This window comes from Diaporthe batatas (assembly GCF_019321695.1).
Source record: "Diaporthe batatas strain CRI 302-4 chromosome Unknown Contig00003, whole genome shotgun sequence".
In the NCBI taxonomy this organism is placed as follows: Eukaryota; Fungi; Ascomycota; class Sordariomycetes; order Diaporthales; family Diaporthaceae; genus Diaporthe; species Diaporthe batatas.
In genome coordinates this window covers 1,622,611-1,642,881 of record NW_025408550.1, presented here as the reverse complement: position 1 = coordinate 1,642,881, position 20,271 = coordinate 1,622,611, and the positions used below count along the sequence as shown (strand labels likewise).

Here is a 20,271-nt window from a genome sequence, read left to right as displayed (position 1 = left end):
GGTCGCGAGACGAGTGCGAAGCTGAAGATGGTTGGGTTAAGTGCTGCGACAAAAGATAGAGCTTGGAAAGTAAGGCTGATGCTGGAAGCAGGCTGTAGCTGTCTGGGCACGGCCAGCCCCTGTCGCTCGGCAGGGGAGCTAACCGGCAGGGGCTGGCCCTCTTACCCCATGTGGGACAAGCAAGGGGTCTTGCACTTTGAAGCGCTCCAGCAGTGGCTGCCAAGTCAATCAGACTTTCAAAAACCATGCAAATTCAATCCAGCTTTTCTCTTCAGTTTTGCTTTTTGAAATAGCGGTATCTTGTTACTTGATGCTCACTCTTCCCGCCTCTCGCCCTGCCTGAAGAGATCCATCATCTCAATCGTGTCTAACCGCTTGAGCACGCAAAAACCATGCAAACCGAGGCAGAGGACGGTATAAAACAGAAGTCAATTACGCTGAGAGTTCGATGCGGCGGACTGTCAAAAAGTTTTGTGGCTCACAGCTCACAATTGGTTCAAGCTGGTCTTGTCCAAATACCGTAATAAAGCTTGTGAAAATCTCGTTTGGAAACAGTCTAAGGTCTAAGCTGTACGAGGCAGTGACTGATACAGGTAGGTCAGTCAAGGCCAGGAGGAGGGATTCATTTGTGCCATTGCCTATCAGTATTCTATCAGGCGCTTTCTATCACGTCCTCGGCAATCCCTGACCCGTCATCCGTGGATGCCCGCCTTCCTCTCCCATGAAACTGTACGGTGAGTAGTTAGCTCGAGCTGGACTTTCAAGGAATAGCTGTTCATTTCTTTTCGCATCACTCACCACGCAGACCCCTCTTCCTTTGAGCTTATGCATCGCGTTGGCCGGGCACATGGGGCTGGAGGGAAGGTGTTCCGGCGTATCAAATTCGAAATACGAGATGCCCTTCACGGGATCTCTTCTGACCAACGCCTTCGGCTCGTCCCACCACTCCCTCCTCTGGGAATCGACCCCTTTGCGATAGGAGAACACCCTTGGTGCTGCCCGGGCAGAGCTTGTGGAGGATGATAACGAGGTGTCCGTAGGAATAGGGTGTTTGATTTCGAAGAAGAAGTTCCTCGTACGGCCATCTGCGGACTGCTTGAGGGGGGGCGTCGTGACTGGCACAGCTTCCTGATCATGTCCTGCGTAAGCAAGGTACCATTAAAGGGGTGCTTTCAATTAGCATACATTGGCTGGATATGAACTCATGGCACCGCTTGCTGATATCCCGACCGGGTCAGTTTACATCTGCAAATTGTGGCAAGGAGAGTCTTGCCTTTGAACCTTTTGTGGTCACCGGCGCCGCCAGCTGGATTGCTCAGGGATTTTTGTGCAGGCCACATGTGATTGCTGTCGCTTGAGGAGCTTGTATGCCTGGAAGGAGGTGACCCGTTGTCCTTGTGACCGTGAGGACCTTTGCTGAACCACTTGCGCAAGCCTTTGAGCGGACCATGGGCTTCATTCTCTTCCTTCTCCTCAGGTGGTGTAGAAGGCTGTGCAGGCTCGGTTGGATTTTGGGTGAAGTAACTGGGGTCTGGCTCAACTGTTTCGACCTTGTTCGGCTCTGGAACGGCTTCCGTAGAGTCCTCGATCTGTTTTCTTCAGATATTCTGAAACTGTCACGAACCACCTCATGGGAAAGCACTCACCTTTGACCGTTGGAATAGATGCCAGGAAGACTTTGACTTCGTTGCCTTTGCTTTAGTCTGGAGAGCCGACAAGAACCCAGACTCTGTGCTTGATCTTTTGCGGGCGTGTTTAGATTGCTCGTTCAGAGATCCCATGCCGAAGAGGCTCATCTGTCGGTCAACTGGTCGCTGCAAGGCTTGTACCTGGGCAGCCTCCGAAAGCCATGGGCTTTGTGGAAGAGTCCTGACAGGGCTGAAAGATCCCCCAGAGCTCTGCTTCCGCGGGTTTCCTTGCTGTGCGGCCAGGACAGGGTGTGCTTTCACCATTTTCGGGGAGCCTTCCTGCAGCTCGTGCTCGTGGGATGGTGCCGGGCCTCCACTTGCCCTTGGTGCCCATCTGAACAGTTTGCCCCCTGAGCCAGCCGAGGCAGTGCCGTGATGCCCATGGCTATTCGAGGTGGTCCGACTGGGCGACGGCCTCTCCGCCCAATATCCTTCCGGAAACCATACCCATTCAAATCCCTCTCTTGGGGGTCGCGGCGGATCTTGGCTGGCTGAGTTCCTGGAACTGCGCGCCGAGTCTCGGATCCCTGGATTCCAGAAGCCCTGCGGCGATAACGAAGGGGAATTTCGGCTCATTTAGCATAAGAGATCTAGTAGGTGAGCCTTGCCTAGAGACAACTGGGCTTCGAAATATTGTCCGCGGTCTCGAACGGTCTGATCTCTGTAAATGCTGTGCTCCCTGTGTTCGCGTGTCCGTGGATCAGGACTGAGTATCAATCGTGAGCAAGAGTAGTGGGTTGGTTGAAGATACTATCGCAAGCTGCTGACCCAAGTGTTGAGAAGCACTTTCAAACAAGGGGTGTGGCAGAGTCTTGAAGATGTAAAGGCATGGTAGGTGATGTAGGTAGCAGCGTAAGAAGGATTGATATGAGTGATCGAGGTCGAGGCGATGTGGAATTATGGACTGACTGTTCCGTGAACGTTTCGACTGGTACTTATGTTTCTTTCACAATCTCGATGTCCTTCCTGCATGACCAGAATATGCAGTGATCGGAAGGTACGTCCAGCAGAGGAAGGAAGCAACCAACTTGACATCCAAATTAAGAATCCAAACCGGAAACGGGACGTGGCCAGCTTACCAGAGTCGATGTTGGCAGGTGCAGAGTCACCCAGGGTCTCAATTCAGATGTTGTACTCTCCCAGAACAAGACCTAGGCACCCTTGGATGATATTCAACAGACGTAAACGTAATTGCTTTTTGAGTGTTACTCGCCACCACAGACCACCCCATGGTGTCTATCAATTTCATCAGTCTCTTGTTGATTCTTCTGTATCCATAAGTATGAATCCCCCTCTATCCTAATGCTACATCTGCGTAACGGTATCAATTCATTGCTGTGCCGCCGTCCAAAAATACGCCAGAGCGCCGCATTCTCTCCCAGAAAAGCCCGCCCTCTCTAAATGCCAAACACCGACTTCATCCGCTCGTATGTAAAGAAGCTGACCGCGCTCATGGGCACGATCTTTACGTATCCGATCGTGAGACCGACAAAGAAACCCCGGAACCCCGCCTCCCTCATGATCAGCGCCGCCGTCTCGGCGATGCGCAGCCGGTGGCCGTCGCCCACCGCCCCTGCGACCTGCATCCGCCGCCGCACGACCTCGAGCGGGTACGAGCACGTCTGGGAGACCAGGCCCGCCACGCCTCCCGCCAGCAGCTCCGCCCAGGACTGCAGCAGTGGCGGTTTCCCCTGGGGCGCGTTCTTGCGCTGCGGCAGCGTCGTCCATTTCGCTATCGTCTTGTGGCGCAACAGGTCCCCCATTGTGTCGTGGGTGAGGAAGGACACGCCGGCGTAGGGGAGCATCCCGAGGATCGTGGGGGAGAAGCCCCGGTAGAAATTGATCATCCCCCTCTGTGGTACAACGGCAGCCTCCACATTCGAGACCGCCGCGGTGGCTAGCCTGACGGCAGCCGGACCCTGTACTCCGGTAGCAGATGACGCACCCGGGTGCTCGTTGTAGATTTGTCTGCAAATAGAAGATAATGACGACCGGTCGTGTTGTTTCGTCTCGAATGCCAGCCGCACCCGTATCACCTCCAGTGGGTAGGTAAAGAACACCGAGGTTGCCCCAGCAAGAGAGCCGCTCAGGAGCCGCCTCAGGGGGGTCTCGTGGTCTTTGGATGGTATAACGGCCGATCGTATTTGCTCATAGGCAAGGAACTTGATCCCGGCGTAGGGGAACACTCTGAGCAGTGTGGCAGAGTGACCCCTGAACAGTCCTGCGGTGCCCTGCTGGCGGTATATCTCGGTCATAGCAGCGCCTGTACCAACCCAGGACCCCGAGTACTTGACGAACTGTGGATTCCTTGCCTGGAAGAGGATTTTGACCCGGTCAAGCGGCGCGACGACGGTTTTTGCCTGTTGGCCAGCAGATTAGCGACGAGTCCAGTAATTGTCCAAGACAGAACCGCATAGGAATCCATTGTGCTCACAGCGCATCCTGCAAGACCGCCCGCCGTGCCCGAGCGCCACAGGTAGTCCAGGCTCTGCTTGTCGACCTTCCTCGGTACTACCGCCTCGTCGTCTGTGGGGCACACGGCGACATTTCCCTCGCGCAGGCGACGGCCTTGCCGGTCGCCATCCTTTCGTGATTCGTGTTGTGGAAGCGCCGGCATTGAGGCATCGTCCCTCAGGGCCGATGACATTCCCCCCACCAGCGGTCAGCGCCCCGTGTGTGTGTGTGTATATGTGTCTATGTGAAGTACTTCGGTAGTGGGGTTGTCAGAGTGAGGGTATGATCATTTCGACCGTTTCGGCGAACAACTTGCGAGTCCGGGGTAAGCCGAGGAGTAAGTAAGGGGGAGCCGGGGGAGGAAAAGGGCGAATTCTTTATGTAGCGTGCCCAGGGAGGTAAGATGCGGGCGGATCGTGAACAAGGCACGGGTCCAGATCGCGGCTATGTTCGCACGGGCAAGATGGGCAGGGGACGTCATGAACCCCAAAGTCCGGAGACGCCTCTAACCAGGGGTCATTTTGTAAGCGGCCCGCCCTTCTATGGCCGCCTGCGCAGAACCACACAACGGCCTAACGGGCGGCTTACAGTGGTACGGTCATTGCTAACCGAGAATAGCCGACTCGGAATCGACTTCTGGGTTCAGGTCGGGAAACCGACATGCGAGCAAACACAATTGCATGTAAGCTAAGCCTGCACTCACTGATAACCACCCTGTCTCGTCTACTGCGCGTACTCACCATGAGAAATTTAGGTTTACCTCGGGCTTCCAGACCTCGGCATACTTAAGTACTGATCAACTAAACCAGTCACACTACAACAGCCCGGCCACAAAATACTTAAAGCGACTTGAATTAGGTTGAATCACAAAAGGGATCGTCAATTAGGAGAAAACAGGGGCAATGTCGCAGTCCATCCTGTTCCGCAATGAGCAACCCAGCGTCGTTCTCATCGATGGGCCTAAGTCTATCGAGGATGCTCAATACTTAAATCCTGTGGGAGAACCTCAGACCGGCAAGGCACGGAGGCTCATATCCTCTAGACCGCCCGATGAGCCCTTCGAAACTCCAGAACCCAAGCAGCCCGCACTCAACCCGAGTATGGGAGCTGCTTTGGCAGAGTTGACAGCTGCTGCAGCCATTGAGGATGCTCTGAAGGCGCTGCACGACTTGCATTCTGGGCCTTGGTGCTTGCCTCGGATTCACGTTGCGCAGGGGGAGGACGCGAAGGGACATGGGCGGGGCAACAAGAGGAAGGCAGACGAGGTCGATCTCCCAGAGAATATCCCCAGTGAACCAGTGATCCCCGAAGAGGCAGTCTATCTCCGTGGTACAATCTCCTCGGAAAGGTCTCGCTTCCTGGAGGAAGCCCCCAAGTTCGACCTCATAGTCATGGACCCTCCATGGCCGAGCCGCTCAGTGCGGCGCAAGAGAGGCAGCTACCATACGGCCAATGATCTCGACGATATGCGCGAGACTCTATCCCTGATACCCATTGCGTCTCATCTGGCGACTGGAGGTCTCCTCGCCGTCTGGATTACCAACAAAGCACGCGTACTAGAGCTACTGACATCGCCTAGAGGCCTGTTCGCCGAGTGGGGGCTGGAACTCGTGGCCGAATGGACGTGGCTCAAGGTCACCACAAGCGGCGAGCCCATTCTGAGTGTGGACTCTGCGTGGCGGAAGCCATGGGAGAGGCTTCTGATTGCGAAGAGGCGAGGGGTTGAGTTGGCAAAACTGCCTAGCCAGGGCAAAGTAATTGTCTCTGTACCTGACCTTCATTCTCGCAAACCTAATTTGCGCCCCTTGTTCGAGGATGCTATGCCCCCTGGGTACAAAGCCCTCGAGGTCTTCGCCAGGAACCTCACGGCGGGTTGGTGGAGCTGGGGAGACGAGGTCCTCAAGTTCCAGCAGCCAGAACACTGGGTAGAGCCGTAGCCTTTCCGACATTGCCTTGAACCGTCTGCTCGACCACATGATGCCGTATTTTTTAGATCGTGACGCCCGTATCGTACAACTTTATACACGCCTCCCACCCAGCTTTTCCTCGTGTAATCATGACGATGGGCGTCGCACGTCCTCTCCCGCAGCAGACACCGCCGTCTCAACCTCCCCAGCCTCATCGGCATCCTCGATCTCGACCCACGACGCCCCCAGCGGCTGGCCGGGCTTCCACTTCCTCCTCCCGGCAAGCAGCCTCTCGGCCGCCGTCCTCAGCCTGTCCCTCTCGGAGCTCTGCTCCAGCTGGTCCCGGAGGAGCGGCGTGCCCCTCGCGCTGCGGAACTGCTCGTCCATGCCCTTCTGGTGCTGGTCCTCGACGGCGTCGAACATGAGCTTGTCCCAGGGCGACAGGTCCTCGGGCGCCTCGGGCCACACGAACGGCCGCGCCAGCTCCGCGATCATCATCTTCTGCGAGCGGGGGCGGTACCACTTGCCGCCCGGGCTGTTGCTGTACCGCTTCTGCCGCGGCCGCATCTGGTTCACAAAGGACCGCACCGACCGCACCTCCACCTTGTACACGTTCCACAGGTAGTCCCGGAAGTCGAGCTTGTTGAAGGACAGCGGCACGTTGAAGGTCGCCATCGTCGGCGGCTGGCCTTCCTTGGGGCGGATAAAGGCCACGACATGGTTCGGTCTGTTGGGCGAGGGGGTCCAGGGCCCCCCATGAGGTCAGCTGAGTCTGGGCCAATTGGGGCCTGGAAGTGTTGCGTCGAGCGATGTGGCCATGTGGGTGTCGCAGACATGATGCGAGTATTGCAGCTTGGATTCAACTCACAGGAAGACTGCCTTCTCACCGAGGCGGAAGGGCGCCTGCCGGGCGAGGGTCTCCACAGCCCCTACAGCTGCTGTTGTACTCATTTTGGGCAGTGATCGAGTTGACGGTGGCAGGTCTGGCTGGTCAACCGCAGTTCGCGACGGCCGGATCGCTCACGCGCATTGTCGAACCAGGTCAACTCTCCAGACTTTTTGGCCCGGCGCACGGACCTCCCGAGCTCTCTCCCGATGGAGCCGCTGTCGGCTCCGAGGTGGGAAGAAGTGGGACTCGCGGCTGCAGCCGGCCACTTATACGGAGTACAGGATCAATCCACAATCAACTTCGAGTCTGGAATCATATGGAGGCGCTCTTTTGTCATGAACATTTTACTTTTTTGGTTTTTAGAAGGTTGCCCGAAGAAGACACCACAGCTGATCCTATCCTAGCTACAGGGCAACAGGTACGGCAAAGGCCCTATCCCATACAGTAAAACCCACACAAATTGGGTCCAGTGCGACTGTTGCCTCAATTGTCGCCATTACAAAAATGGTGACAAGCCACTCGGGGTTGTATTTAGACATCAAGTCCATCAACCACGGTGCCCTTGGTCCAGGTCCAGCACATCTTACGAGCAACCTCGTTCGCGGACTCCTCGGAGACCATCACGCTGACAAGATACAGAGCTGCATCTATGCCAGCGCTGACTCCCCCAGACGTGATCACACGGAGACCGCCGAGGCGCATGGCAGCACGGCGGGTGATCGACTCGCGACGCGAGTTGGAGCTCTTGAGGGACATGCTTCCCTTTCTGCATGGGCTGAGTCAGCTCTCGAGTCCTGGGTGTGCGATGCAATGTAACCATAGGAGAAAAAACTACTCACCGAGCATTGGAGGGTCGTCGGCCGTCAGGCCTGGTGCTGCGGACGTAGGGGTTCTCGTCCTCGTCGCCAAGCTCGAAGCGCAGATTGTTGACGACGTAGCGTGCGTCCTCCACAACATCGGTGCGCTCACCAAGGTCTCTCTGGACGGCAATACTGCAGATGTTCTCGAAGGTGACGATGTAGTCGGGGTGGGTAGTGGCGGAAAGACCGGCTAGGATACCCTGCTGGGCGAGCATAAGAGATCCGGTGCAGACAGAGAAGAGAGTGCGCCTGTGGAGTGAACCCATTGTCAGCCAAACTTGTTCCCCGGGTTCAAATGGCATTGTACTAGAAAATATGCTTACTCTCGCTCGGGGCTCTGCTTCTGGATCTCGCTGTAGGCGGAGATGAGGCCGAGGGGCTCGGCCTTGGCCTTGATGATGGGCTCTGCATTTCCGCCCAGGATGACGACGATGTCGAAGTCCTCAATGCGCTCATGGGCCTCCTTGAACGAGATCTGGGAGCCGACAATGACACCGGCAGCAGAGAGAGCCTTAGGCTCATCTGAAGCGACGGTGATCTCGAAGGCTCTGGTGGCTGGAGAAAGAATCACGGTTCAGCGGACGGTCCGGAGGGCAGAACATGAGGACGGAGGGAGATGAAGGGGCGGGGCTGAGTGCTTACAAGGGTCGTTAATATCGTGGAGGGCAGTGGTCAGGACCTCAAGGGGGCCAGCAAAGTCCAGGAAGTCGAACTTGTCGTGCAGGGCGAAGAGCACATCAACTGGCTCGTTGTCGGCCACTGCACTCGTCTTGGAGGCCATCTTGGGCAACTTAGGTGATGAGGAGTGGAATGGAATGGAATGGAAGAGGGCTGGTCACGTTTCCTGTGTCAGGAGCAGGCGAGTCGATGGGGCAGCAAGAGACAATCCAAGGATGGTCTCGATGTGGTCAATTGGGATGTTGACGGTGATGCAGAGCAACGTAGGTGATGATGGTGGTTGTCCTGGCGACAAGAAAGACGATTCAATGGTGATGAAGATCAGAGATCTGAACAGAGGAAGATGGTTTAATTCGTGCGTGAGCTGGATGAAGTGTCCGTTTTGCGTCCCGACCCCTCCTTCTTGAACGTGACCAGCTCTCCCTCTTAAAGGAGTGCGCCTCCAGGCCAAACCTGCAGCTGGACCAAGCAATGCTGGGCATACCAGGCAATGAGGGCATGGCCTGACCAGTGGAGGGGCACGTAGCAGGCCATCTTAGTGGTACGATCTCCTGGGACCCCTACCTAGCACCCGTGCGCCGACGTGCCTCCCGTGGGGCTGCCTCAAGCTGCAAATGCGGGAGTGGGACCTGTAGAGTGTGGGGTAAGTTGGGCCTAGCAAGGATCACCGGTTAGTGCTTGTGAGGCCTGCCCAGTTGCTCGTCTGTCAAGTCAGCCAGCCAGCCAGCCAGCCAGTGGCCTGCCTGGTGGGCTAGGGTGGGTCTGACGGCCATTCCCTGGCCTGCTGCTCCCGACGTCGTCTGACTTCTCAGTTCGAGACTATCGCACCACCCATCGGCCGCCGTCAGAGGGCAGCCCACTGCGCAGTCATACCGCGCTTAAGCACTCCTTTCGCCGGCATATAGTCGCGGGTGGATATCCTCGGAGCTCGACACGTCCTTGATGAGCAAGGTGTCGTGGGGAGCCTCGCGCTTAGATCCACTCGTCAACTCACTCACCCGTCAGAACACCCGACACGAGGTCACTTGACGAGGCTCGGCCTGCCTCGCTGTCGACGACTTGTGCGAGCATGATCGTGTCACCGTGACGGCACTGCAAACATGTCTTCCGCGTAGGCAACCCCTGCTTCATATTTTTGTCCTTTTCATTTCATGTCGCCGCTTTGTGTCCCCCATTTGTGTGTGTCTTGATCCTCACGACACGCCCAGTCTCTCGTTGCATCGCACTTTGCCAAGTGGACTCTGCAGGGACTTTCCTTCAACAGTGCCATGCCATGCCCGCGGACATCATCCTCCCATGACAGCCCAGGAGGCGTCACAAAGACAGCACAGCTCCCAGGAACAATTCTGCAGCTGCGCAGGCCTTTGCAATCACAATCTACGGAGGCTTCCTTGTTTGCAACACAGGCAAAGCATCTGAAATCTAGGATTGCCTCGCTTATGACGTGTGTTTGAGCCGGCCGCGCCGGCCCGTTGACTCGACGATTCACGGACCTGCAGCAGCGAGAGGAGTGCACTTTTGATTTTCACTCTCGCTATCATGAGGCTCCGTCTGACTTCAACGCAGGTCAACCAAAGACGTCACCAAGGCCATCAATGCATTCCTGCCTAACTCTGGACTACCTCTTCCGGACGAGCTGACCCAGGTAATTGACGCCTACCTCGAGAAGCACGATGAGGAAGGGGCCTCAGAGCGCCTTCAAGAGGACCTCCTGTCAATATGGGAGAAGACGGTCAAGGAGAACGTGGGCTGTTACGCCCCTTGGCTTGCCATTCTGCGCAGGCTCTTGCCCGTGCTGAGAAATCCCACCTATCTTGTTCAGTGGTGGGATCAAATGACAGAGCCGATCCTCGACCACATGGCGCAAGACAAAAATCTAGCAAAAGAAGCCTGGGCAAACACTTTGGCAGTGCTGACCCACGATGACGGGTCCGACGCTGCAGAAGGGCATGGGGCAAATCAAATTGCCATCAAGCTGCTGAAGACCTGGATGGAAAGCTTCCAGTTCTCTACCAGCGATAGCAACTCTTCGGGTAGTCTCAAGGCGACTCTGATACGCAATGGCTTGCTCAGCTATGGCAAGAAGCGGCCCAAGGTTCGTGTTCATCAACGTCAATCACCCCCAGAATGCTGTGTTCTATTAGCGTGACGCTGCGATACGAGTCTCGTTCTTGTGACGCCATCCACATCTAGTGGTCGCACACGTCGGACACCCATGGTTCCGCTGGAATTTTGGGAATGAGAACGTCTAGAATCATTGGCTGATACAGTGTAGGGCATACTGACTGCGTTGAATTCCTTCGTTGTCCAGAAAGAGTACCGTGCCCGGGCTTTGACTCTTCTCTGTGAGTTCGTCCAGAGCGAGCCGCCTCATCTCCACGTCGTCCAGGAGACGCCGCTCTTCGACAACATCCTCAAGTGCCTGCAGAGTGATACTTCGACCACCGTTGTCACGCTGGCTATCACTGCGTTGACGATGCTGCTACCAAATGTGCCCAGTTCTCTGGTGCCTTACCTCCCAAATTTGTTCAACATATACGCTCGTCTGTTGTTCTGGGATAGAGAGAGGTCTTTGGCAGCCGACAACACAGATATAGATGGCGATGATGAGAAGAATCAGGCCACTGACTGGGAAGTCTGCGTCTTTGCGCCAGATGCCGACAACATGTCAATTCCGAATCTTCTGAGCTACTTCACGATTCTTTATGGCCTGTACCCCCTCAATTTTGTGGATTACATCAGGAAGCCGCAACGGTACTTGCGACATGCGAACATGCCCAATGCCGACGACATCGAGGTTCAGCCTTCGGAAATCCGCCAGAAATCGGAACGGTTCAGACAGTACCACATACTACATCCGAACTTCTATAACTTGACTCTGGAGACCGAGAAGACCGACTTCAGCAGATGGATCAAGAGTGAGTCGTCGGAAGTGGTTACGGAATGTACTGCACTGTGCCTGGCAACAGAGCTTGGGGTTGGTGCCGAAATGGGCCCTGCCCAAGAGCTAGGGCTGTCCGAGATGGACGACAACACTAGAAGTGGAACCGACCAGCCCTTCCTTACCGGCCAGGCAATTTTGGCAAGGACATCGTCTCGGGATTTGGCGAGCGCCTGGAGGAACTCAGGCGCAGGTTCAGTTTCAGAAGACCCTCGAACGGCCGCGGGTACGATACGGCGTGCATCCCACTCCAGCCACGCTCCTTCTCTCAGGGAGTCATTTCAGACTCGCGCCCGCGATGGGCCAGGCGACAGCCCTACATTACCACCATCGCTTGGCCTGTCAGCATCACATACCAATCTGCAGGACATGATCACTTCGAACAAAGCCATCAAGACCGGTTTGCACCAATCCTTAGCTAATGACAGTGTGCCGTCACTTGCCTTGAGTCACCAAGAGTCGATGCTTGATAAAACATCGAGCAAGCTGTCTGCACCGGCGGCCACACTCGCTGCTTCCCCATCAACCGACAGTGACAGTGAGATCCAACGGCTTCACAAGCAGATGCTTCTCTTGAGCAACGACCTCAGCTTTGAACGTTACATGAAACAACAGCACATGATCCATATCGGAGAATTGAAGAGGCGACAACTCAAGGAAGCTGCGACTGAGGCGGAAACACAGAACCTCATCATGATCAATCGAAATCTGCGGAACCGAATCGAAGAGGCAAAGCGGTCGGAGTTGCGGGCGAAGAAGGAGTCTGAGAATCGGCGCAACATAGCCAAGAAATGGGAGACCGACCTGTCCGCGAAGCTGAAGCTTCTGAGAGAGGAACAAAAGAAATGGATCAGCGAGGGGGCTGGTCTCAAACGAGAGTTGGAAGCCAAGACTGAGGAGTGCGAGAAGTTGACGAGAATGGTCTGTGAGTACGAAACGACGGATCTCAACTCCAAACAAAACCAACAGGCGATCAATGACCACGTCGAGGAGATTACGCGTCTCAAAGCAGAAGTAAGTCGACTCATCGAGGTGGAACAGACGTACCAGGCCAAGGAAAAAGAGGCATCAGAGCGCCTGGCAGAGGCCGCCAATTCGATCGGCCGAGCTGAGGTTTTAAACATGAAGCTGGAGGCGCGGGATGCTGAGGTCGTAGAGGTGAGGAAATTGTACGAGACACAGATTTCCGACCTCAACACACAACTTCAAGATGCTCTGAAGCACGGTGGCAGGCGACCCAGGCGAGAAGAGGACCATGACAAGGCTATCGAGAGTGCACTGGCAGCAAGCCGAGCCAAAATGGCAGACTTGCAGAGAAGACATAACATATTGGTGAACAAGTGCACCGAGCTGCAGTCCTCGTTACTCGACAAGGCATCCAGCAGCTCCAGGTCGCCGGCCTTCTCCAGCACGCCCAGGATGGGCATCCCTTCAGACTCGTCAGACGCAGAGCTTTCGGCGATTGTGCAAAGCGGAGACCCACCGAGCCCGGTGAGAAGGAAAACGCGTCGCGGACGAGGCTTCTCGGACCCTGAACTCTTTGTCGAGGGGGCAAAGTACAACGTGACGCCACCCCTGGAGACGATCACGGGCTCGTCGTTTGGCACAGTACTGCAACGCCCTTCGACACCATCTGGAAGCACGGATACGCTCCAAGGAGGGGACAGAAGCCCTACGGACAGGTTTCACGGGAGAGGCAAGTTATTTTGATCTCAAGGGGATGACAGCCGGTCAAGTCCAGAGTGCTAACCTCTTGGCTCTACTACAGGTGGCGTACAAAACGCGGGTCGAAAGGACAAGCGCGACAAGAAATCATCCGGGATCAGAGGGATTCGAGGTTTCGTCTGAGTCGCTGGGCCATATCAATGCTGTTGCCCCTCATCTAGACAGAAATCAGTGGCCGCCTCTTCGAACAACGAGGACTTTCTTCACTTGGCTAGAGGCAATCGATGTCAGGCAAGATGATTGGCTCGGCATTGACTGAGGAGATAGAATTGACTGCACTTGGCAGCAGAGCTGACGGGTTGGGACGAAAGCAAGGAATATTACCCTGAGATTCGTCAAGTAAATCGCAACTTCTGGCGCTAGTAAGAAGACCTACATGCACTTGAGCGGTGTTTGGAGTTTCTGGACCAGGACTTCCGCGCGTCGAGCCTTGGCGGCCCGAGAGAGATACCACTCATCAACTGCCGTGAGACGGCGCCCTAGAACTCAAAAAGACAAAACGAATTGAGAGGGTGCTGCCAGAATCGCTCCGGCACAGCCGACGACGACTCTGACTGTCCCGAGGGCGCCGAGTGTTGAAGCGTGCACGTCGCGTGCTAACAAAGTACGGAGTACATGGTCCTGCTTAATATTAGTAAAAGAGGTGGTTGGTGAAGGATGTTGATTCCTTGGAAGGAGCGGTTGGAGGAGCAACTCCTGGTAGTTCCAGGTGCAAAGTACAAGGGTGCCTAGGTGGTTCGCGACCACAATCCCGCACAACCCCAACCCCACCACCTACCTGCCTCTCCCGCCTTCCCACCTCGCCCTCTTCGGTCCCAATCCCAGAGGCAAGGAAGGAAAGGTACTCCTGTTTGGGAGTACATTACCGCCGCCCCCCAGGTAGACCGATCTATTAAGCGATCACTCCTCCTTGCGTCTCTCACCCCTGCCACCACCGCATATCATTTCTCAGCCAACACTCGAGCCGGGTACCTGGGCAGCGAATGCACTCTGGTCCTAGACGCCTCGCTCCTTCTATTCTCGGCTGCGTCGATCTGACCCTACGTAAACTGCGCACCACCTACCCTATGTCCGCCGTCTCACTCAGCCTCTCCAGTCCACCTTGCACTTACAGCCCGATTCGCCCCAACTCGCCTCGCTCAAGTCACGTCGATCGTGAACAAATCCCTTCAGTGCTCCTCATCTCCGGCCTCAGCGATCAAAGCGCCATACGAATAGACCGGTTCCAAAGCCGGAACAACATTAATAACGACCTGATCGCGACTACCGACCCGGGCAACTTGGCTGGTGCTGACGGTTCCAGCGACGGCAGTCCAAGCTGCCGGCACCTTGGAATTGCGAGGGCCTTTGGGTCCAACCAAGGCTACCCACCACCCTCAGAGGGGTTGTGTCACAGACGGTCACCCTGAAGCCCGCAACTCAGAGGCGCCCTGCGCGAACCGTCGAGCGAGTGCGAACCGTTGCCTATGATCCGCCCCAAGACTGCAAGGCAATGCGAAATACCCAAGCGAAAACCCTACCTTGATCGAGCCAGCCCCGTCCGACATTGATCGTTGCGAACATCGTGCGCATATAGCCCTCGGTCCTGGATAAGCTCGACTCGGCACCGTCGAGTTTGAACTCGCACCTGCGATGGCTCCCTTGTCGTTATCCACCCGCCTTCCGGCTACGCTTGTGGACTACCTCTCGCCGCGACAAGTACAGCCTCACCTGGAAAATACACAACCCCGGACAGCCCCCGAAATCTCAGGGCGCCTACACTCCCTGCCCCACTTTGCCTCGCGAACGGTCAAGACCGCATTAGATGCGCCGAGTCGCGTACTTCTTGCCCAGCGAGACACCACAACATCCACGATCCCCGGCGCGTACCCTGGCATAAACGATGGCCCTGACGCAGGCGAGGTTGTCGGCATCACACTTGGCTCCGTGGGCGGCTTTCTGCTGCTCCTGTGGCTTGTATATACCTGCCTGTCCATTGGCAACCGCCGAGACACGTTAAGTTCCTACGGAACCGCGAGTGTTGTCACGCGTAAGTCGCGCCGGCGTCACTCGAAACACCACCACCGGTCGCCGTCACGTCGCCGCGAGACAGTCGAGATCCGGACTAGCCGCACGGCCCCTTCGGTTGTCGACCCGCCGCCCGAGAGGATCGTGATGGAGGAGACGATACGCAGGTCCACCGGCCCGCCGCCCGGGCCCCCACCACCCCCCATGGCCGCGCCGCCACCGCCGAGGTTTGTGCCGGTCGATGATGACGACGAGGACGAGGTGGTCGTGATTGAGGAGCACAGCCCGCCGCCGAGGAGGCACAAGACCAAGAGCCACCGGAGGCGGAGCTCGAGCGCGAGGAGGGAGAGTGGGTTCCGCGAGGTCGACCCGGATCGGTTCGGCGGGGGCGACGCGCCTCTGAGGGACGTGAGGAGGTCGAGCAGACACGGGAGGTAGTTAAATGCCGACTGCTGGCGTGACTGGAATGACAAAGGGCAGGGTAATAATAATCTAGGAATGGGGGAACAGGCATAGCTAGGGAAGATATGGAATGGTCTTATTGAATGTTTACGACATCATGGGTTAGGACCGGGTTTACGAAACAACAGGATAGGGCCGATGATACCAAACGGGAATTGCGGTGGGCGCGGGAAGAAACCTGTAGGAGCACGAGTACGAGCACGAGCAAGATGGAGAGGCAAGGGCAAGGATGCTCATCACAGGACTTGGGAGCATTAAAGCGAGGATCGCGTTGCTTGTGACGAGGTACGCTCACGATGGCATTTCCCCGGGCGGCATCTCACTGACCACGACCCTTGCCGTCTGCATATGGAGCGATTGAGGCTTGACGTTGGCGGTGCAGTATCACCGTCGCTTTTGTTTGATTTGATTTTCTTTGCGCTTTGAAATACCACTTCATGTTGTTTTTTCCTGGTAGACAGAAATATACTGCACATTTTGGCATGGAGATGTCTCAGATCACACGCACTAGCCCGCGGAGCGGTCCGGGCATGTCACATTTCATGCTGCGAGATCTCAGATGACCCAAAACCTTGAGCATGAGAGTAGTCCAACATTATTCAGCGAAGTCGCAAACAACGTTGGACCAACTCGTCACCAGCTTGGAGCGGGTGAACAAAAGTTGTGCTTTGGGGGGTTCTAGTTATGGGAGACGAGACGAGATGCCAGGTAGCCGACTCACAATAATTCACAGGTGCTTCAGTACCTGTAACCTATGTGGGCAATAAAGTGTCAACAGTTGAGCCGACGGTCGCAAAGAATGTCCCACCTTGAACTACGGTGTGATGCACATTTTATGTGGCTCGGGGACTAGCTCCAACCAAACCCACACGGCACAGGGAGCTTTCTCTCGGGCTGCTGCAGATCATCCCAAATCCCCCTGCTGGGGCGGCGGGCTGGGCGGTTGATAAGCCCCGAGAGAGAGAGGCCCTGCGCTTTTCACATGCCTGGGGGGATCTGAGCCTGAGGCCCCCGGTGTCAGTCAGTGGGCCATGACATCACACCAGTCAGAGCAACAGCCGCTGCGTGTCACAGGGCATAATAGCCATAGCACCACCACACATCCGGCGCACTCGTTGCGGCCTGCGATGCGCTTTGAGGCCTTTTCCCATGTGATGCCGTAAAGGTAATCTAGGCTATCGGCCTCTGTAACTCAGAGCTGGGAATTGGCTTCCCCTTTCCTACCCAATTCGAACACTGGCCATCGAGTCGTGGACCGATCTATCTACAAACACGCCCTCCCTACCTTACCCTCCAAAGACTTGCCTAAGTATTCACTCTCTCCGTATTCGAGGATTATCGCAAAAGCGTGTAATGATAATGGAGAATCCCGGTAAGGAAAACCTCACCTTCCTTCCCAATTCCCTTGCGCAGCGCAGCGAAACCCAGTCTATTGTGCTCGTATATATGGTCCCGATTATATCTGTCTAACACGAGGGCGATATCCGCGCCCGGGTCGGCAACCAGAACAGGAGATAAGACAAGTGGTGCGCTCCCTGTGCCAGGGCACGCCCGACGAGCAGCGCCGGACCATCGACCGCTACTTCACCCCCGACGCCGAGTTTGTCCACCCGTTCTGCATCGCGCCGCGCTTCAGCGAGGGCGACCTGCGCCTGCCCGGGCTGCGCCGCCTCAGCTCCCGCGACGCGCTCAGGGGCATCTTCCAGTGGTACCGGATGTTGTCGCCCAAGATTGTTATTGATATTGACACGGCATGTAAGTGGGCATCCATCCCTCATGAGACCCAAAAGAGAAAAAAACCCTTTTGTATTTCCAGAACGTCCAGCCCGCGGTTCTGATAAGCATGCATGTAGTACACGACAAGGACAGGGACAAGATGTACCTCGACATGCGCCAGGTCTTCTCCATCTGGTTCGCGCCGCGGTACCACGCCCGCGTGCGCCTGGTCACCGTGCTCGACCTGGTCCCCTGCGACCTCGGCGCGCACCGCAACGGCGAGCCGCAGGTGATCGGGGACAAGGAAAAGGCCGACGGCGGCGAGAAGGGGTCCCCTACCACCGCCGTCGTCAGGGCTGGCGGCGGCGGCGGCCGCCAGCGGCAGAAGGTCTGGAGGATATCGCGCCAGGAGGACCTCTACCAGGTCAACGAGTTCCTCAAGTTCACGGGCCCGTACTGGTTCTGCTTCTGGAGGCCCCTCTGGTTCGTCTTCCAGCTGCTCGCCACCGCCATCTGCGTGTTCCTGGGCCTGTTTGTCCCGCTGTCGCCCTGGGCGTTCCAGCAGGACCCGGCGCCCGGCGGCGTCGAGGCTAGGGTCGAGCAGGTGGAACGGTATCGCGACGATGAAGACGACAGGGACGGGGTGAAGAAGCTGGATACGAAGGCGGAGGGGAAGAATGCTGCTGCTGCCTCCTCCCCGACCTCCTCGTCGTCGCATAATGGCGGGCACCACTCGGCGTCCGGGGAGGACAGCAGCGGTGGTGGTGGCGGGGCCAAGGGCGGCGGCAACAATACCAACGGGAACGGTCAACAGGGGCGCAACAGTAAGACACAGTCTACCCCTCCGCGCAAGTCCTGGAAGGGGGGCAAGAAGGACGGCCGTTAGAGGGCGGCGCCCAGCCCGGGCCCCCACCACCTGCGCGGCTCGCGGTCTGAGCTGGCGCTCACGCCTCTGCGCTGCGCGGCTTGCGTTGTCGACGACGAGGGCTGACCGTGCGCCGTTTCGTCACAGTTCGCCCGCTGCCGCTGCCGCTGTACTCGATGGTCTGGAATTGAGAACTTTGTGAGGCCCCCTGCGGAATGGACGGGATGGAAGGGGGAACACCGGTCATTATCGAGCACGACAAGAGAACAGACAAGAGGGACTTGAAAAGAGAGATCAATGCTTTCTCGTTGCTGTCTATGCCCTTACTTCTTGTACCTATTTAAGCCAGAATCAGTGCGTCCTCCCAACAGTACTGCGGATGCCGCGGGCCTTAAGCTTCCTTACCGGGTATCAATATAAAATCGTCGTGAAAAAAAAAAAGACATTTCCATCGGCTTTGTTGATATATATACTACATCCCACCAAGAAACGAAACCCCAAATGCCTGCCTGCCTCTTATCTTCTTATAAGCGAGTTCGCATCCCACAGCAGAACCCTCTCGTCCCACCCAGCAGAAGCAACCCACCCGCCCGCCCCAAACAGGCACCAGTCGACCCCCGTCGCAAACTCGGTATGCCGGTTCATCAGCCCGAGCTGCACGCCGGGGCGCACGGGCGCGCCGCCCAGGTCCCCGGCCGGGCCCGGGTCAGGGGGCGGCGCCATGGTGGACCCGTCGGTCCACAGGCGCACCGACATGTCGTAGCTGGCGCTGACGAGGACGTCGCTGGCGTGCGGGGACCACGCGAGCCGCCGCACCGCGTAGCCGTGGCCCTCGAGGACGGCGACGGGCCCCGCGTAGGGGGCGCGCAGGTCGAAGGTGCGGATCGCGCGGTCCACCCCGGCCGTCGCGATCACCCCCGCCGGGCTGTACTTGTTCCAGTCGTGCGTGAGGACCTCGGCGGGCTGGCCCGGCCCGGGCGGGGCCATCCCCGGGGGCGCAGCCGCGATCCGTGCCGCGGGCGTCTGGTGCACTGGGATGTCGTGGACGAGGTGGTATTTTGCCGAGGGCGGGGTGCGCAGGTCGAAGACGCGGAGGCGCGAGTCCGAGGACACGGCGGAGATGAGGGCCGGGTTGTGCGGGGAGAAGGAGACGCTGTAGGTGCAGCTGCCTATGGGGAGGGTCTTGAGGGACTGTGGGCGGGTTGGGGACCACTGTCGGCGCATGGCGTGTCAGCTGGGCTTGCGTGTGAGGAGGGGGGTAAAAAGAGATGGCACGGGGCTGCTGGGAGAAGGGCCTGGGGACTGACGATCTTGACGGTCCCGTCCCATGAGCTCGAGACGAAGGTGTCTTTGGTCGTCTGGTTCCAGAACACCGAGAATGTCTCCCTCTTGTGCTCATGGTAGTTCATTACTGGGTACGTGTCGACGCCGAGGTCGAACAGCTTGATGGAGCCATCACCGCAGGCGGCGAGCAGCTGGTTCTCGTTGATTTCGGACCATGCCAGGTCGTAGAGTGCGTCGTTGGTGTCGAAGCTGAGGCCTCGTCAGTATTTGCCCATACCAAATGGTGAAAGGCACGCACGTCTTCTCCACCTGGATGCCAGCAGCCGTCAGACCGAGGGCAAACAGCCGTCCATTGCCCACGATGCCAAAGTTGGCAGCCGAGGCCACGGCCACTCGGTTGTCGTAGTAGGGAGAGTATTTGACGGCGTATGGATTGAAGCCCCTTGTACGGAACTCAAGCATAGCAGCCATGTTGGGTGAAAAGTGTCGTGCCGGCCATGCGACAGGCTTGGTGGCTTGCGGAGGAACAATTTGTTCTCACATGGGCGACCAACTACCTGAGAAGCAGGGTGATGTCAAGCAATTGCTGCGTGCCTCGGCTGTCCCACGCTACTTTGCCGATCTCGGCCCGGCACATGTAGGAAAGGGAGATCTATCAACAGGCAGTACACCGTTGAATATATTCAAGTCATTGAAGTCTTGTATAGAAAAAAGACTTATAATGAGATTTTTGTGGTTATTATGTTGTAACTAAATCTTACAAAATTACAAACATGGCGATTAACCAGCGTCTAG

The 20,271-nt window shown here is 56.9% G+C and overlaps 9 protein-coding genes across 9 annotated transcripts; 4 read left to right on the top strand and 5 right to left on the bottom strand.

Annotated features, from left to right (window-relative positions):
- Positions 1-652: 652 nt before the first annotated feature.
- KVR01_003205 (uncharacterized protein) lies at positions 653-2,264 on the bottom strand (the record flags this gene model as incomplete). The annotated part of the gene is made up of 5 exons (XM_044793921.1): positions 653-727; positions 799-1,128; positions 1,186-1,217; positions 1,274-1,589; positions 1,647-2,264. The coding sequence occupies 5 exons, from the start codon at positions 2,262-2,264 to the stop codon at positions 653-655; spliced, it is 1,371 nt and encodes a 456-aa protein (XP_044648220.1).
- An 821-nt stretch (positions 2,265-3,085) lies between these two features.
- KVR01_002731 (coenzyme A transporter) lies at positions 3,086-4,335 on the bottom strand (the record flags this gene model as incomplete). Its single annotated transcript, XM_044785976.1, has 2 exons — positions 3,086-4,048; positions 4,123-4,335. The coding sequence occupies 2 exons, from the start codon at positions 4,333-4,335 to the stop codon at positions 3,086-3,088; spliced, it is 1,176 nt and encodes a 391-aa protein (XP_044647746.1).
- Positions 4,336-4,885: 550 nt separating this feature from the next.
- KVR01_002687 (mitochondrial 54S ribosomal protein YmL41) lies at positions 4,886-7,071 on the bottom strand. Its single transcript, XM_044786017.1, has 2 exons — positions 6,918-7,071; positions 4,886-6,776 (listed from the first exon to the last, which is right to left on the bottom strand). The coding sequence occupies exons 1-2, from the start codon at positions 6,998-7,000 to the stop codon at positions 6,197-6,199; spliced, it is 663 nt and encodes a 220-aa protein (XP_044647702.1). The 5' UTR covers positions 7,001-7,071; the 3' UTR covers positions 4,886-6,196.
- Positions 5,045-6,079, top strand: KVR01_003358 (uncharacterized protein; the record flags this gene model as incomplete). Its single annotated transcript, XM_044787249.1, has 1 exon — positions 5,045-6,079. One exon carries the CDS (start codon positions 5,045-5,047, stop codon positions 6,077-6,079), a length of 1,035 nt encoding a protein of 344 aa, XP_044648373.1.
- A 199-nt stretch (positions 7,072-7,270) lies between the features above and the next one.
- On the bottom strand, positions 7,271-8,963 carry KVR01_003964 (uncharacterized protein). The gene is made up of 4 exons (XM_044784141.1): positions 8,441-8,963; positions 8,122-8,353; positions 7,778-8,047; positions 7,271-7,704 (listed from the first exon to the last, which is right to left on the bottom strand). Exons 1-4 carry the CDS (start codon positions 8,577-8,579, stop codon positions 7,470-7,472), a joined length of 876 nt encoding a protein of 291 aa, XP_044648979.1. The 5' UTR covers positions 8,580-8,963; the 3' UTR covers positions 7,271-7,469.
- A 337-nt stretch (positions 8,964-9,300) lies between these two features.
- Positions 9,301-13,627, top strand: KVR01_002294 (uncharacterized protein). Its single transcript, XM_044781553.1, has 4 exons — positions 9,301-9,587; positions 10,043-10,571; positions 10,752-13,113; positions 13,186-13,627. The coding sequence occupies exons 1-4, from the start codon at positions 9,577-9,579 to the stop codon at positions 13,263-13,265; spliced, it is 2,982 nt and encodes a 993-aa protein (XP_044647309.1). The 5' UTR covers positions 9,301-9,576; the 3' UTR covers positions 13,266-13,627.
- Positions 13,628-13,776: 149 nt separating this feature from the next.
- Positions 13,777-16,094, top strand: KVR01_002664 (uncharacterized protein). Its single transcript, XM_044793504.1, has one exon. The coding sequence runs from the start codon at positions 14,775-14,777 to the stop codon at positions 15,585-15,587; it is 813 nt and encodes a 270-aa protein (XP_044647679.1). The 5' UTR covers positions 13,777-14,774; the 3' UTR covers positions 15,588-16,094.
- A 618-nt stretch (positions 16,095-16,712) lies between these two features.
- On the top strand, positions 16,713-18,754 carry KVR01_003673 (uncharacterized protein). The gene is made up of 3 exons (XM_044783074.1): positions 16,713-16,983; positions 17,118-17,366; positions 17,465-18,754. The coding sequence occupies exons 1-3, from the start codon at positions 16,965-16,967 to the stop codon at positions 18,211-18,213; spliced, it is 1,017 nt and encodes a 338-aa protein (XP_044648688.1). The 5' UTR covers positions 16,713-16,964; the 3' UTR covers positions 18,214-18,754.
- On the bottom strand, positions 18,709-20,199 carry KVR01_002717 (uncharacterized protein; the record flags this gene model as incomplete). Its single annotated transcript, XM_044786072.1, has 3 exons — positions 19,775-20,199; positions 19,500-19,725; positions 18,709-19,404 (listed from the first exon to the last, which is right to left on the bottom strand). Exons 1-3 carry the CDS (start codon positions 19,945-19,947, stop codon positions 18,709-18,711), a joined length of 1,095 nt encoding a protein of 364 aa, XP_044647732.1. The 5' UTR covers positions 19,948-20,199.
- Between the last annotated feature and the right edge of the window lie 72 nt (positions 20,200-20,271).

Bases quoted from the DNA above. Each gene is read 5' to 3' on its own strand.
- KVR01_002687 (XM_044786017.1), bottom strand. From the start codon at position 7,000: ATGAGTACAACAGCAGCTGTAGGGGCTGTGGAGACCCTCGCCCGGCAG. The intron at 6,777-6,917 runs GTGAGTTGAATC...CTCGCCCAACAG, and splicing joins GGTGAGAAGGCAGTCTTCCT to ACCGAACCATGTCGTGGCCT.
- KVR01_002294 (XM_044781553.1), top strand. The intron at 10,572-10,751 runs GTTCGTGTTCAT...GATACAGTGTAG, and splicing joins ATGGCAAGAAGCGGCCCAAG to GGCATACTGACTGCGTTGAA. The intron at 13,114-13,185 runs GCAAGTTATTTT...GCTCTACTACAG, and splicing joins GGACAGGTTTCACGGGAGAG to GTGGCGTACAAAACGCGGGT.
- KVR01_002664 (XM_044793504.1), top strand. From the start codon at position 14,775: ATGGCTCCCTTGTCGTTATCCACCCGCCTTCCGGCTACGCTTGTGGAC.
- KVR01_003673 (XM_044783074.1), top strand. The intron at 17,367-17,464 runs GTAAGTGGGCAT...GCATGCATGTAG, and splicing joins TATTGATATTGACACGGCAT to TACACGACAAGGACAGGGAC.
- KVR01_003964 (XM_044784141.1), bottom strand. From the start codon at position 8,579: ATGGCCTCCAAGACGAGTGCAGTGGCCGACAACGAGCCAGTTGATGTG. The intron at 8,354-8,440 runs GTAAGCACTCAG...TTCTTTCTCCAG, and splicing joins CCACGATATTAACGACCCTT to CCACCAGAGCCTTCGAGATC. The intron at 7,705-7,777 runs GTGAGTAGTTTT...CAGCCCATGCAG, and splicing joins CGACGACCCTCCAATGCTCG to AAAGGGAAGCATGTCCCTCA.